We start from the raw sequence: 16,187 nt of genomic DNA, 5'->3' as shown, positions 1-16,187 counted from the left end.
GGAGAGAGGGCAAGAGAAGAGATGGCAGGTGTGGTAGGGGGCACAGGGGGAGTCGGGTCCTATAGGATCTGGAAGGCCATGCTGACAATTTTGGTTGTAGATGGGAAACCACAGAAGCTGGGTTTCGATTATCTGCGAGGGTTACACTGTGCCGCTTAGGTCACAGCCTCAGGATGGTGGAAGAGTAAAAGCAGGGGCACCGGGCAGGGGCTACAGCAGTGTTGCCAGTGAGAAGGGATCCTGACCTGCACCGGTTTTAAAGGCAGAGCTGCATGACTGGGAGGTGGATGAGAGGGAACTTAGGAGGGACGAAGAGACGGCAGGGATGACTGCACAGCCCAAGCAGCCGGAGGCGGGCTTAGTGGGATGGGGGAAGCCCTGGAGAGGAGCAGGTTGGTGAAGGGAACCCCAAACGTCCTTGTTCCTTTAACCTTGATCTTTATAAATATGGGAGGTCTAGGGTCAGGCTGCTTGGGCAGCTGAGTACAAATTTCTGGACTTGAAAAGAGAGCATCAACCAAGGCATATGAATCAGGAATTTTCAACACAGAGCAGGTAACCAAGCCACAGACTGATGGAGTTACCTGGGAAATTACTCTAGAGACCTCCACAGCGCATACTGCATTTGCCATGTGTCAGGTGCCATGCTAATCCACGCCTTCCCTATATAGCTACTAATGTCCTCTACATCCTATACAGCTATACAGCCCATACGTCCTATACAGCTATTAACATCATAAACATCCTATACAGCTACTAACATCCCATGTTTCCTATACAGCTACTAGCTCACCCATCCTTCTTGACAACCCCTTGAGGTAGCTCTGTTATCCTGCATGTTATTGCTTTGGGCACTGAGGCACAGAGGTTTTTAGGCATTGTGGACCAGGCTAGCAGGAGGAGAAGAGCACCAATGTGACAAGAAGAGGCTCAAGGCTGGAGCTCGGGTCCTCTAGGCTGAGGAGGCCAGGGACAGGAGGAGGAACAAGCAGCAGCAGCAGGTGACAGGGACCTGGGGAGATCGGGGGGTGGGGGTGGAGGGTGGGCTCAGAAGGCAGGCCAAGGGGCCAGCGTTGTGGCACTTCAGGTTATACCGCCATTTGAGGAGCCAGGATCCTATATTACAGCACCACCTTGAGCCCTGGATGCTCCGCTTCTCATCCAGCTCCCTGCTAATGTGCCTGGGAAGGTGGTGGAGGATGGCCCAACGGTTTGGACCCCTGCCACCCAGGTGCGAGACTCGGATGGAGCTCCTGGCTCCAGCCTGGCCCAGACCTGGCTGTTGCAGCCATTTGGGGAATGAACCAGAGGATGGAAGATCGACCAATCTCTCTGTCTCTCTCTGTCTCTCTCTCTGCCTTTCAAATAAATATTTGAGAAAAAGAGAGCGAGCGAGAGAGAAGGCAAGCCAAGCAGGTATTCTGAGAAAGGAGGGTGGTGGGCCCGCATCAGATGGTGGCCTCCGGGGAGAGAACTGACCACTGGCTGAAACAAAGTGCCATCTGTAGTGGCACTACTCTCATGTTGAAATGAACTTCCTTCCGCGTGGAAGACAACAGTCGTCTCAGTACCCATGGCTTTGTCACCCACAGAAAGGAGCGTTTCGTTGCAGTCATATCATAGAGCTCATCGCTCAGGCCCTTCTCTGCTTCCAGTGACAGCAGCGCCCCCAGACCCTGTACCACACCTCGCCACGTGTTCAGGAAGCAGCACTCTGCCCCGAAACCACACCTTGACACCTTTCTGACCACGGTATTGCCATATCCTTGCTTTCCTAGACCATCCTCTGTATTTTACTTCATGCACTTAAGACGTGATTCTGAGCAGCACTCCCTGGCACAAGGAAAAGCTGAAGACCACCAGCTCCACAAAGGAGCCATTAATTACATGCCCGCCCAGGTAGGAAGCTAGCGATTCCGAACCTGCAGGGACCAACACGGCACTTGACTGCATGTTCAACCAACGAGGCGGCCACAGACATGTCACGGCGGCTCTGGCTGGGGGAGGTGGGGCCCTAGTTACTCACTCTCATGGAGGAAGGGAACAGACCAGGATGCATTCCTGCCGCTGTCAGTCATGCTGCGGGGAAGCTGTCAGCTTCTTCTTTTTTACAGGAGTCTTGTGACGGCAGCTCTGCCACACGCAGGCTCTGCTTCTCTTTCCCGTCCACTCCCCTCTGCTGGGCGGACTCGCCACTTGTCCTGCAGCCACAGCTTTGCTTTGCCTTGGTTTTTGGAAGCAGCGCGAAGCCCTCTCTACCCTACCCCATCTGCTTGCTGGTCCTCCTGACTTCTCCATTGGGCAAAACAGAGAAACCAAGAGCAAAGGGAATACTTCCAAAGCAGGAAGCCACTGGGAATTCATCACTGTTAACTAACAAAGCATTCAAGAACAAGTAAGTGTTAATATCAAAAAAAAGTTACTGCAGGAGCCTGCGTTGTGGCACAGCAGGTAAAGCCACCGCCTGTGGCACTGTCATCCCACGTGTGCGCCGGTTCGAGTGCAGCTACTCCGCTTCCAATCCAGCTCCAGCTAATGCACCTCGGAAGCAGGAGAGTGGTCCCAGGGCTTGGGCCCCTGCACCCACATGGGAGATCCAGAAGAAACTCCTGGCTATGACGTGGCCCAGCCCTGGCTGCTGCGGTCATTTGGGGGAAGGGAGTGAACCAGTAGATGGAAGATCTCTCTCTCTCTAAATCTGTCTTTCAAATAAATAAAATAAATCATTTCTTTAAAAAAAGAAAATAAAAAAGTTACTGTGGCATGCTTATATTCATATTTCAAGTTTTTCAGAAAAAGATGAAAAGGGACATTAAGGATGCAATGACCACCCAGCTCTCCCACCTGGAAGACCTGCTGAGGCCAGAGAATGATTGCACCTGACATTCTTGCACTCCTGAGGCTACCGGGGTGGGGGTGAAGGCATCTTTTCCCCTCCCTCTGAGCCTGGGGTCTTCCTCCAGCGTGGTGTTTCCTGGAGCTGGGAGAAACCAGCACTCCTAAAGCTCCCTTCTTCACACCACTGTCATCAGCCTGGACTCTCAGTTTAATTTTAGCTCCACCGTGTAAAGGGTGCAGAGAAATCCCCCGACTGAAGTTCCAAAAGCAAGGCAGCAACTCTCTTAAGGAAAGCCAGGGTGCATTTGCACATTGTGCTAAGAGAAAGCCTTCCCACAGATATCAAGAGACAATCACAAAATGCTTGGGCCCTTCAAGGAGTGGGGAGCCATCTGGTCTACCACTCATCAGACTGCAGAGAAGGAAGCAGACGGCACACAGAGTTTCCACGGCTAAAGGTAGATGCAGCTCTTCCAGTAACACAGATGTCAAAGCACCACCTCCCGGCTGGGCAAGCGCTTCCCTGTCACCCTGCTCTCTCCCGCTCAGTGCAAGGCAGCAGGGAACAGGTTGTCAAGCTGGTTTGAAACTTGCCCAGGCAGCCAGAGCCATCTGGCTCGCCTGCCAGGTCAGCGACTCGCAAGCAAGATCCACTCCATGAATCTCAGCCTCACACCTCCTCCAGGCACCCTCAGTCTCACTGGGGAAACCGCGGACGCTGATACCGAATCTGCCTCCAAGTCAGCAAGACTCCCCGATCCCGCCATCTGTTGTCAGCAAGGGATCACAGCACTGAAGAGCTGAGCAAGGTCTCCGCTTTGCAGCCCCACTCTGACCCCCACATCTTCCTTGTGCAGTCAAGACCAGCAGTCCCCTGCTACCCAGTCAGCGAGCACGCAGCCCTGCCCACGGGGGTCACGCATGGCCCGCACGGCTCACGCCTCCTCTTTCTTAGTCATCTGCAGCCACAACCAGTTTCCAGCAGGCAGGCTGGCTGGCTCCCGTGGTTGCCCGGGTTATTTTCTGACCTGAGAATGCAAAAGGAATCCATCCTGTCTGGTTGTCTCCTCCTTTTGGAGGCTGGCCGGCTACACGGAGAATCCTGCTGCACCCTTGTTTCCGTCATGGTGAGGAGGTGGATATGGCACAGGCAATTTTAGATTTCCGGGTGCTGGTGCCAGGAGGAACTGAGAGGGGGTAAAGTTCAAGTGCCTTCAAAGAGATTAAAATAAACAAGCAGACCAGAGGCTCCTAGGCCATGCCCACCGCCTACGGATAATCTCATCTGGAGGGGCCGGCACACACTCACAGTTCCCGAACTCCCCCACCCCGGGAAAGGGACTGAGACCCGGGCCCTGGTCCCCAGTGGGCTCTTGCCAAGCCCCTGTCTTGCACCCGGCACCTCAGCGCGGCTTTGGTCACCTGTGGGCCTCCGCGGGTTCCAGGCCATCTCCCAGGCCGACATCGGTCTGCACCATCTCCTGTTTCAGTTCTCCGATCTCCGAGGCGATTGTGTCAATAAGCTATTCAAATACAAAAATAGTATGACGTCAGGAAGTGGGAGGCGTGGTGTTTTTTTTTTTTTTTAGATCTTGGCCCTGTGACTTTCCTCTACCATAGGAAAAACTCCAGGGGGAGGGGCCAGCTGCTCCTTAGAAAGAGGAAAGACGTGGGTTTCGGTATTGCATTAAAGTGACGAATGTGACACCCAAGCAGGGTCTCCCCAGGATTGCAGAAAGGAATATATAACTTCCAGAAAAGCCAGGGCCCCACCCCCACCCCATTTTGCCAAAGGAAATATTCGGAGCGATTTCCCGGGATTGAAAGTCCTACAGTCATGGTGTTGGTTATGGAAATGAGCTAAGTGACCCATGCATCATGAACAACCAGAGAAAGGTGCTAGTGGGCTCCAGAGAGAAAAGTCAAGGAAATGACCAGATGTGATCTGTTTACACGGCGTATGTGTGTTGAGATAGTGCACGATACCCCACAGAAATGCGTGAGGATTACATGTTAGCAAAAACAGTTTAAGGGGCCAGAGTTGTGGTGCAACAGGCTAAGCTGCTGCCTGTGATGCCAGCATCCCATATGATAAGTGCTGATTTGAGTCCCGGCTGCTCCACTTCCCATCCAGTTCCCTGCTAACACGCCTGGGAAAGCAGTGGAGGATGACCCAAGTGCTTGGGCCCCCTGCACCCATGTGGGAGACCCAAAAGAAGCTCCTGGCTCCTGGCTTCAGTCTGGCACAGCCCTGGCTGTTGTGGCCATCTGGGGAGTGAACCAGATGGAAATGCAAGCTCGCTCTCTCTCTCTCTCTGTGTCTCTTCCTCTAACTCTTTCAAATCAATCAATTTTTTTGAAAATAAAATACATATTAAACATTTCTGCACTTTAATTTATCATATGGCCAGTACCTAAAGATCCAACCCACACGAACATCAGTTCTTCTGCATTCTCAGTAAGTTTTGAGAGTCCAAGGGTCCCGAGGTACTGAAGACAAGCTAGACTTTGTGCCAGGTGGGTTGTATCCCATCCAGACGCCGAGAGAGAATATCAGATGGTGCTCATGGGTGCTGTACCATGTTGACTGTACCTACTGCAGGCAACCATTTAAGAGTAGGTACTGCAAGTACAGAGGAAGGCTGACCTAGGAGCTCATCTCCTGGGCAGGTGGACCATGGCGCTGAGCCCTTACAAAATCCAGAGTGAAAACAGATTCGGGGGGAGGGGTAGTAGGGCCCACTCCAGCCAGGATGGGTTGGCGTAGTCAGCTTTGGAGAGAATGACATGGCCCTGGATGAGAAGGCAGCCACACAAAGATTAAAGAGAGAGTCTGCCATACAAAGTCCCTGGAGTCTGGCAGGTGTGTCTGGGACCAGACCTTGTCCACAAATCTGGAGACCACAGTATTCATGAACTTGAGTTTTTTATAAGTAGAACTATTGCAGGGCTTTAAGTAGGAGATCGACATTTTATTTCTATTTTATGATCTAAAAAGCTCTCTGTGGCTTCAAGCAAATGATGCTTGTAAGGGGAGGGGAGAGAGAGGCCAGTACAGTGGTCCAGGCAGGAGGCAGCAGCAGGTTGGCCAGCGGTGGGGAAATGCAGGAGCACTTTGGCACAGAAATGCACATGACTTGCTGGGTTGAGTATGAGGGTGGTGGGTAGGGAAGAATCCAGCGGATCCCTGGGTTTTCACCTGGAGCAGTGGGTAAAAGGCAGTGCCATGACTGAAGGCAGAGGGGTCAGGCTGCCTTTTAACTCAGTTGCTTACTGATCATCAGACAAAGCTGTGAAGTAGCTTCTGACCTTCTTGATGGAGACGTTGTATATTTGGAAGGCACAGTGCAGGGGGTTGGTAGTCCCAAGCTCCCCAACAGCAAGGCAGTACCAGGGAGGCAGTGTGGATGGAGACTGCTGTACACTCCCGAAGCCTAGAGACCATGGGAGGAGAAGCCAGCCAGGCCCTCATGTGTGGTCACAGGTCCCCTTGTGTGGGAGACTGGGGTGAGGGCTGTCGATGGAGCTTCCAGAAGCAGGAGGGCCTTGGAGAGAAAACTCTCAGGAAAACACTGTTTGCACACATCCCAGAGGCAAACACAGATTTAGAAGTCTGATAATGCCAAATATTCCAGGAAGGAGGAAAACAGAATACCATACCCGTCTCCCATACTGCTGGAGCCAGGTTAAAGACACAAACCTAGATATGCACGCAGGAGAAGCTCTCGCACACGCATGCGCACATCTTTGCCAGACTGTTTCTGCACCGCTCTTTGGAAAAGCACCACATGGTAAGCACCTAAATGCCCATTAGCAGGACAAGGGGTCAATATAGTGAGGCACAGAATACTATACAGCAGTTACAACGAATGAACCAGAGCTAACTATCAGAGCTCAAAAGCATATTTTAAAAAGCAAGTAAAAGGGGCAGGCATTGTGACATAGCAGGTAAGGCTGCGACCTGCTATGCCGGCATCCCACATGGACACTGGTTCGAGTCCCAGGTGCTCCACTTCCAATCCCTCTCCCTGTTAATGCGCCTGGGAAAGCAGCAGAAGGTGTCCCAAGTCCCTGGGCCCCTGCACCCATCCAGGAGACCTGGATGAAGCTCCTAGCTCCCGGCTCCTGGCTTTAGCCTGGCCGAGCTCTGGCCATTGCAACCTTCCAGGGAACGGGTAGAAGAGGAAAAAGAATAGACAGATGTGTATGAAAACAGAAGGACAAAGGCGGCGGGAGCAAGGCAGGGGGTCTGGGCATCTCTACCTAAGCCCCTCACTCTGGGGCAGGAATCCCTTCCACTATGGCCCACAACCAAGGTCCCATATGACATTCCCACACCCACAGGAAGCAGCTAGCCCTGACAACAGAGGTCCAACCACAGCTCCAGACAGACGTCAGAGAGAGGACTCCCACCCCGGCAGGAAGACCGGCCACTGGGCATGTCCACCCCTCTGCCCGTCAGTTACCCTCCTGGTCACCATATTGGCTTGAACATTAACAGTCCCCAGTGAGCGTCCCCAGAAGGGGCCCCCGACCCCTTCCAGCTGAGCTGCTCCACCCACACTTCTACCTGCACCTCTGGATCTCCACCTCCCACTCTCGTGTCCTTGCCTGTACTTAGCCAAGCACGAGAATCCATGGTATGTGGCTGTCACTCAGTAGCTCTTATCTGGACTGCAGAAGGTAGGTATGGGGACTTCCAAGGCGTGGCAGTGGATACACACAGAGCAGCATTGCTGGCCTGGATCGCCAAGGGGTCCCTCCCTGCTGGGTGAGGGTATTTTTCTCAGCCCCTCCCTCCCCCTCCATCCAGCCCCCACTGACCCATCTGACCACATGGAGCAATGTTCTGCACAAGGAAGCCGAGCTCAGAGCTGCAAACATGGTTTGCCTCCCAGAACGCCTTCACCATCACAAGAACTAGGGAAACGGATTCAACAGTATATGAAAGTAATCAGCTCTTTCAACAACAAGGAGGACCAGTATGGCCATTTGGATGCTGCTGCCATGGGGAAGGTGGAGAAGAGCAGCAGCGAGGCCATGGAGTGGACGAATAACAAGCTGAATCTGCAGAACAAGCAGAGCCTGACCCTGCACCCAGTTGTGAAGGCCAGAGACTGAAGCTAACATTAGGGAGCTGACAAGTTTCTGTAGCCCTATAATTTCAAAGCCTAAACCCAAAGTGGAATCTCTGAAAGAGGAGCAAAAAAAATGCGGAGCAGAATGGACGAGTGGTCGGCCTGCGCCGCGGCTCAATAGGCTAATCCTCCACCTAGCGGCGCCGGCACACTGGGTTCTAGTCCCGGTCGGGGAGCCGGATTCTGTCCCGGTTGCCCCTCTTCCAGGCCTGCTCTCTGCTGTGGCCAGGGAGTGCAGTGGAGGATGGCCCAAGTACTTAGGCCCTGCACCCCATGGGAGACCAGGAGAAGCACCTGGCTCCTGCCATCGGATCAGCATGGTGCACCGGCCGCAGCGCGCCAGCCGTGGCAGCCATTGGAGGGTGAACCAACGGCAAAGGAAGACCTTTCTCTCTGTCTCTCTCTCTCTCACTATCCACTCTGTTTAAAAAAAAAAAAAAAAAAAAAAGAATGGACGAGTGGATGGACAAGGAGACAACCGTGGCCCTCAGGCTCCTGAGCTGGGCACAGACGGAGCTGTGCCTTCCGATTCAGACAAGAAGCTTCCTGAGATGGACATTGATTGATTGCAACACTTGTTTATATTAAAACAGACTGTTATAAAAAAAAATACACCTCCTGCCCTGAGGTCAAGCTCAGGCCCCATCAATCTGATTCTGGGTATTTCCCACATTGTTCCAGATAAATCTACATTTGTTGATTTGTTGGCTTTTAATTCTTGTGGACTCTCTCTCTCTCTCTTTTTTTTTTTTTTTTTTTTTGACAGGCAGAGTGGACAGTGAGAGAGAGAGACAGAGAGAAAGGTCTTCCTTTGCCGTTGGTTCACCCTCCAATGGCCGCCGCGGCTGGCGCGCTGCGGCCGGCGCACCGCGCTGATCCGATGGCAGGAGCCAGGAGCCAGGTGCTTTTCCTGGTCTCCCATGGGGTGCAGGGCCCAAGTACTTGGGCCATCCTCCACTGCACTCCCTGGCCACAACAGAGGGCTGGCCTGGAAGAGGGGCAACCGGGACAGAATCCGGCGCCCCGACCGGGACTAGAACCTGGTGTGCCGGCGCCGCTAGGAGGAAGATTAGCCTAGTGAGCCACGGCGCCGGCCATTAATTCCTGTGGACTCTCAATCTCCTTCCTTATACTGTGTTCTTCTTTGAGTACCACAAGAGATGACTTTTTTATTAGATCCTTCTTAAGAAATTATTTATTTGAGGGGCTGGCGCTGTGGTATAGTGGGTAAAGCCGCCACCTGCAGTGAGCCTGCAGTGCCGGCGTCCCTATGGGTGCTAGTTTAAGACCTGGCTGCTCCACTTCCAATCCAGCTCCCTGTTATGGCTTGGGAAAGCAGTAGAAGATGGCCCAAGTCCTTGGCCCCTGCACCTGCATGGGAAACCCGGAAGGAGCTCCTGGCTCCTGGCTTCAGACTGGCATAGCTCCAGCCATTGCGGCCAATTGCAGAGTGAACCAGTGGATGGAAGACCTCTCTGCCTCTCTGTAACTCTGCTTTTCAAATAAATAAATAAATCTTTAAAAAATTATTTGAGAGGCAGAGAGACCCAGAGAGACAGATGTAGTTCTCTCATCTACTTGTTCACTCCCCAAATGCCTGCAATAGCTGGGGCTGGGCCAGGTTGAAGCCAGGAGCGGTGAACTCCATCTGAGTCTCCCACATGGGTGGCAGGAACCCAACCACTTGATCCATCCCCAGCTGTCTCCCAGGGTGTGCATTAGCAGGAATCTGGGAGTGGGAGTAGAGCCTGAACCTGACCCCAGGATGCAGGCACCTTAACCTCGGGGCTAACCCCCTGGGGGCCTGGTTTTAGTATACACGTCTCCTGGGAAAGGTAGGGATAGTTTCAGGGTAACTCCTTTATTGAAGTTGGTCCCACAAACAGATTTCTCCAAATCCACGTATATAGCCTAAGACCCCAACACATCCCGGTACCTGTCCAGATCCCTAAAAAGAGGGGCAGGGGCTGCCCAAGCATGGGCAATGCTGACCTGTGCAGGGGAGGGGTCTTCAACATGTTCAAGGGACCTCAGATTAAGAGCTAAGTTCATCTTGGTGCAAAAGACGGTTTTGAAGCCCAGGCACACATTGCATCTTCATGAAATGTATTTTCTGTGCACTTCTTGGAAACCATCCCTACGCTGAGAAGGTGTGTTCTTGAACTCCTTCCCCGGGCAGTGCTGTTGTCCACAGCCCTGTGTGGGTGCCCCGGGGAAGGGTGCTGACACCTGGGCAGGTGGCAACAGAGCTGTGTGTCTTGTCACTCAGTGCATGCCAGGGTGTGAAGTTGATGAGACAGAGGTCCTTGCACCAAAAGCCCAACAAGGCTGTGTCATTCCCAGAAGCACACAGGGACATAGACACAAACCCAGAGCAGAGCAGAGCAGACTTCAGCTGCCAAGGCCAGCTCTTCCTTGGCTGTGACCCCACCCCCATGGGAATACACAGGAAGCCTCCTCTTATCTTTGAAGGTGGACAGCTGCTGGCATAGCTGGTGACTTCGGGGGAAGAAGGAGGGGTCCAGGAGTGCTCAGAAAGGGAGGAAGCTAGGCCAGGGGTGCGCCTCTGGGGTCTTCTACGCTCAATCCAAGGCCCCTGGTCTCCTGCGCCCACCAAGCCTCCCGAAGCCTCCCACCCCCACCCCAGCTGTTGGCCCCGGGTGTGTCTGCAGGCCAGTCGGGCCCCCAAGGCCAGGTGGGAGTATGATTCAGGAAGGCCCAGGTTCTTTGCTAATCCTCCAAGGTCACACCCAGGGTTGGGTCTGGGCAAGACCCAGCCTGCCCTGCTCCAGTCTAGCACAGGAATCCACACTCACTTGTACCATTTTGTAATCACTTTGGGAAATTTCTCTGGAGGGGGGGACCTCCACCAAGGGGCAGTAGCTCAAACAGCACCGTTTCAAAGTAGCCTGTCTTGCAGCTCCTTAGTCAGCAGCAGGCAGGAGTGGGGTGCACACCGGCTGTGGGCACGGAGAGACCTGCCTTCAGGTCCCTCCCTGGCACCCCCTGTTGGCTGGGTCACCTTGAGCAGCCTGGGGGAACCCTTCCAGCTCTTCTCATCCTTAACCCCCACCAAGCCAAGGCTGATGGCAGGGTTGCTGGAGAATTAAAAAGGGTGATGTGATTGAAGCAACAAACAGACAGCTAAGTGCCTTCTGATTCTCTTCCTTCTTAAAGTATGTCTTTTTATAAATGGCAGTCAGTATTAATCAGAGGGCTAATGCTACAGGATGCTTGAAACAGCCTGGCAAGAGGCCATGTAATCACCATCAGCAGGGGACACCCGGGAATACAAAGGATCAGTCTCCCTCTCCTGTCTGCCCAGAGGGGTCTAACCTGGACACCCCCTCCCCCAACCACCTATTTTTTTTTCCTCCTGCTAAGCAGGAAAGCCACTGCCTGCCACCCCTGCATGCATTGGAGGCTGGAAGAGGGGAGGACCCCAAATCTTGTTTTCTCTCTTTTTTTAGGGTTAGATAAAAGGAGAAGAATTCTCTCGAAGGTCAAGTAAAAATAAAACAAGAAAGAGCTTATGGAGCGAATCCTGATAGAGCGCTCTTCAGATTCCAAGACTCACTCAGGAATGTTATCAGAGGTTTGCAAAGGGATGTGTTTCTGATAGAGGAAGACTTGAAACCCAGGGTGTGGGAAAGGTCGAATGCTCAGCTCCCAGCAGCGGGATTCCTATTCCCCAAGTGCACTACCTTGACCTTGGGGGTGTGGTGGGCTTTTGCCAGCCCATATTCAGCTCCCTGGGATTAGATTTACCTCCAGGACCTATGAAGAAGGCAGTCCAAACACTGCCCTCTGTGTCTGCTGCACTGGGGCCTGGGGCAGCCTTGTGGTCTGGCAGGTACTACTCTCTCTCAAGTAGTCTAGAAAACATTGGGTTTCTCCCAGGAACGATCACCATGGGAACAAAAAAAGCCAGGGAGGTTTCTGTCCTTGGCTCGCACACAGGGAGTGATGCTGGAGCTCACAGAAGAAGCTTGCCTTAAAACACGCAAACCACTTTATATGCCTCATTGCTCAGGGATGTTACAAGGGGGCAGGCATTTAGTGCAGGGCTGAAGACTCGGGACACCTGCATCCCAAATCAGAGTGCCCGGGTTCGAATCCTGGCTCCATTCTCCATTCCAGTTTCCTGCTCATGCACACCCTAGGAGGCAACAGGTGATGGCCCAAGGACTTGGGTGCCTGTCACTCATCACGAGACCTGGAGTGAGTTTCCTGCTTTGGCTTGGCCCAGCCCTGGCTGTGGCAGGCATGTAGGGTATGAACCAGTGGTTGGAATATGTCTGTCTGTCTCTCTGCATTTCAAATAAATATACATAAATCAAGTTTTTAAAACTTGTAGCAGATGTTTATTTTGGTACAAACATTTTTGAAATCTTTTTGAGATCCTCAAAAAGTTTGTGAAAATGTGTATAACAAAAAACAGTATGCATGGATTTAGAAATGATTTTTGCACCAAAGTAAACTGATTTTTTTCATTTTGAAAGACAGAGAGAAAGCAGGTAGATGACCCAGACACAGAGAAAGACAGCTTCCATCCCCTGGTTCATTCCCCACATGCTCACAATGGCTGAGACTGGGACAAAGCTAGGAACCAGTAATTCAATCCAGGTCTCCCATGTGGATGGCAAGAACCCAATCACTCGAGCCACTCCTGCTGCCTCCTAGCAGGTGTATTAGCGGGAAGTTGGAGTGGAGTCTGGAGCTGGCACTTGAACCCTGGAGCTCTGAAATGGGATGTGGGTGTCCCGAGCAGCATCTTTTTTTTTTTTGACAGGCAGAGTGGACAGTGAGAGAGAAAGACAGAGAGAAAGGTCTTCCTTTTGCCGTTGGTTCACTCCAATGGCCGCCGCGCTGCGGCCGGCGCACGGCGCTGATCCAAAGGTAGGAGCCAGGTGCTTCTCCTGGTCTCCCATGCGGGTGGCAGGGCCCAAGCACTTGGGCCATCCTCCACTGCACTCCTGGGCCACAGCAGAGAGCTGGCCTGGAAGAGGGGCAACCGGGACAGAATCCAGCGCCCCGACCGGGACTAGAACCTGGTGTGCTGGCGCCGTAGACGGAGGATTAGCCTATTGAGCCACGGCGGTGGCCCTGAGCAGCGTATTAACTGCTGCATCCAGTGCCTGCCCCAGTACCACAGCAAAGTCTCTCTTCATTCTATTCGCCGTGAACTTTCTGAAGCTCCCGCCTGTTCTTCAAACTTAATTATGATTGCAAACATTATATATAAAAACACTCCCATTGATATAAATAAACCACTGTAGTTAAAAGTAATCTCCCGGGGCTGGTGCTGTGGCACAGTGGGTTAACGCCCCAGTGTGTGGCGCCGGCATCCCATGTGGGCGCCAGTTCGAGTCCTGGCTGCTCCACTTTCGATCCAGCTCTCTGCTATGGCCTTGGATAGCAGTAGAAGATGGCCCAAGTCCTTGGGCTCCTGCACCTGCATGGGAGACCCAGAAGAAGCTCCTGGCTCCTGGCTCCTGATTGGCACAGCTCCAGCCGTTGCAGACATCTGGGAAGTGAACCAGCAGATGGAAGACCTCTCTCTCTCTCTCTCTCTCTGCCTCTGCCTCTCCATAACTCTTACTTTCAGATAAATAAAGAAATCTTAAAATCACCCATGTCCCTTTAACCTACTCAGAGGCACCTACCATTGTCAGTTTTGTACAATTCGTCAGTGGTACCGTTCTATGCTTTTCCCACCTAATGGGATCATATTGATGTATTACAAGATTTATCCATGCTGATACATGAAGTTCATTAAAGTAGGAATGGTTTTTCCACTGTAGGAATCTATCACAATCCACATGGTTCCTTCATTGAAAAGTTCAGGAAACATGGCTGGGCCAGGTGGAAGCTAGGAGCCAAGAACTCAATATGGATGCTAAGGACACAAGTGCTTGGGCCATCAACTGCTGCCTGCCAGGGTGTACATAACCAGGAAGCTGGAATCAGGAGCAAAGTGGGGACTTGAATCCAAGGTATGCTGATACAGGATGGGGGTCTTCCAAGTGGTGCCTTAACAGCTTAGTCAAACACCAACTCCTACTCTATTTTGCTAGACACTTAGCAGTGGTGCAAGGAGAACCCCTGGGTGTTCATGGGGTGAACCCCTAGAGAAGATGCCAGGGTCTCCACATCCAAGAGCTTAGGAAATCGTGCTGCTTTTGTCTCCAGGCAGCCATGCATCTACAGCCTTTGACAACGTTCATGGCATCTGCCAGTGTTGCACATGACCGCATTTTAGAACTTTGGCCAGTGGCGCTGTGGCGTAGCAGGTAAAACCGCCATCCTATATGGGTGCTGGTTCGAGTCCTGGCTATTCCACTTCCCATCCAGCTTTATGGAGGGGCCTGGGAAGGCAGTAGAAGATGGCCCAATTCCTGGGGCTCCTGCACCCACATGGGAGACCCAGAGGAGGCTTCTGGTTCCTGGCTCCCGGCTTTGGATTAGCACAGCTCCAGCCATTGTGGCCAATTGGGGAGTAAACTATCAGATGGAAGACTTCTCCTCCCTGCCCCACCTCTCCTTCTCTCTGTGTGTAGCTCTGACTTTCAAGTAAATAAATAATCTTTTTTTTTTTTTTTTTTTTTTTTTGACAGGCAGAGTGGACAGTGAGAGAGAGACAGAGAGAGAAAGGTCTTCCTTTGCCGCTGGTTCACCCTCCAATGGCCGCCGCTGCAGCCGGCGCACCGCGCTGATCCTGGCAGGAGCCAGGAGCCAGGTGCTTTTTCCTGGTCTCCCATGGGGTGCAGGGCCCAAGCACCTGGGCCATCCTCCACTGCACTCCCTGGCCATAGCAGAGAGCTGGCCTGGAAGAGGGGCAACCGGGACAGAATCCGGCGCCCCAACCGGGACTAGAACCCGGTGTGCCGGCGCCGCAAGGTGGAGGATTAGCCTATTGAGCCACGGCGCCGGCTCAATAAATAATCTTAAAAAAAAAAAAAAAAAGAGAGAGAGAGAGAAAGAGAGAAAGAAATAGAGCATTTTATACAAACAAACAAACTTTGGCCAGTCCACTGAGTGGAAGTGATTTTTGTTTCCGTCATCTATTTGCATTTTTCCTTCTAGGGAATCAGTGGTGCATTTATCTGTTACACGTTTTGGGGTTTCTCAAGTTATCTAAGTTGTGGATATGAGTCCATTGTCTCTCATGCTGTTTTTCTGCCTTTTAACAATGGAATACAAGCCCTATGCTCTCATACTGTTTTTACTGACTTTAAACAATGTCTTTAAGCTTTAACAATGCTAGGATCAAGTGTATCAACAGGGTTCTCGTTCACTGTTCCTCATCTTGAAGTCTAGAGTTTCCTCTGTCTTCTGCTAGGACGCATGCATAGTTTTGTCTATTTGCTAGGATGAATTCACTGTAGGCCCTTCACTCACCCGGAATTCAACTTTCTGTGTGGTGTGAGGTCAGGACTAGGAGGTGAGCAACAACTACCACACGGCCAGAACTACGTTCTCCAAGCCGCATCTCCTGCGGGGACCATCTGCTGTGGACTTGCCCCAAGGCTGGGGGTGGCCCTGCTGGGTGGCACTTTGCTCTTTATTCCCATTCCTGCAGAGAGTAAAGGGGCTCAACAGAATTTCTGCAATGGGGCCTCTTACCCTCTGATTCACAGCAGCGCCTTAAATACAACCGGAACCCTCCATTTACCAAAAAAAAGGGCAACATTCGGCTCTCTTCTTATTCCTTTTTCTACTTCAGAGTTAACAACGGGGCTCCAATAGCAGAGGTAGGCAGGAAAAACAGTCAGAAGCCACCCACCCCACCCCATTAGCTCAGATCAGCCACAGGCACATCTTGGTGGTGAATGCGCTGAGGGCCTTCCTCTCTTGGTGACTTCCCTGTTCATCGGCCTTCCAGATCAGGGTAAATGAGGACATGTGGGAGGTGGAGCTCTGATCAGCCCATTATAACCTCAGCTGCACGGGACCCGGCAGCAGCTGAAGCTGCAGCCGTCCACCAAAAAGACACTGTTCCAGGGTTTCCAGTTACTCACCCCAAAACACGAACGTGCTTGTACTCCCAGGAAGCAGCGGCTCTCCGGTTCTGAGTGCTCACTGAGAATAAGCCCTTTGCTGCACAACACAGTCCTACCAATAACAGAAGCAAAGACTGCACATGCCCACCTGTTAAAGGGCTGGGACCACCCCCACACTTGAGAAGGCGCCACGGTCACTCCCAGAGAC

At 52.3% G+C, this 16,187-nt stretch overlaps 1 protein-coding gene across 17 annotated transcripts in view; it reads right to left on the bottom strand.

The window, feature by feature from the left end:
- The window catches only part of RIN2 (Ras and Rab interactor 2), a 248,850-nt gene that overhangs the window by 72,773 nt on the left and 159,890 nt on the right, over positions 1 to 16,187 (bottom strand). For 8 of the 17 annotated variants that reach the window (XM_070052128.2, XM_051845339.3, XM_051845335.3 and 5 more), the window contains one exon: positions 4,261 to 4,361. The exons of 4 other annotated variants lie outside the window; for them this stretch is intronic. In XM_070052128.2, coding sequence (XP_069908229.1) covers positions 4,261 to 4,361 — 101 coding nt within the window. Of the gene's footprint in view, positions 1 to 3,866; positions 4,051 to 4,260; positions 4,362 to 16,187 lie in introns of all 17 variants that reach the window. 5 more of the 17 variants (XM_089308226.1, XM_070052130.2, XM_070052129.2 and 2 more) reach the window with 2 other exon arrangements.

Source organism: Oryctolagus cuniculus, chromosome 11, assembly GCF_051225735.1.
Source record: "Oryctolagus cuniculus isolate XC-2025 breed Fujian yellow rabbit chromosome 11, ASM5122573v1, whole genome shotgun sequence".
Taxonomy (NCBI): Eukaryota; Metazoa; Chordata; class Mammalia; order Lagomorpha; family Leporidae; genus Oryctolagus; species Oryctolagus cuniculus.
The sequence above is the reverse complement of the archived record's forward strand: the minus strand, read 5'-3'. Positions and strand labels throughout refer to the sequence as shown.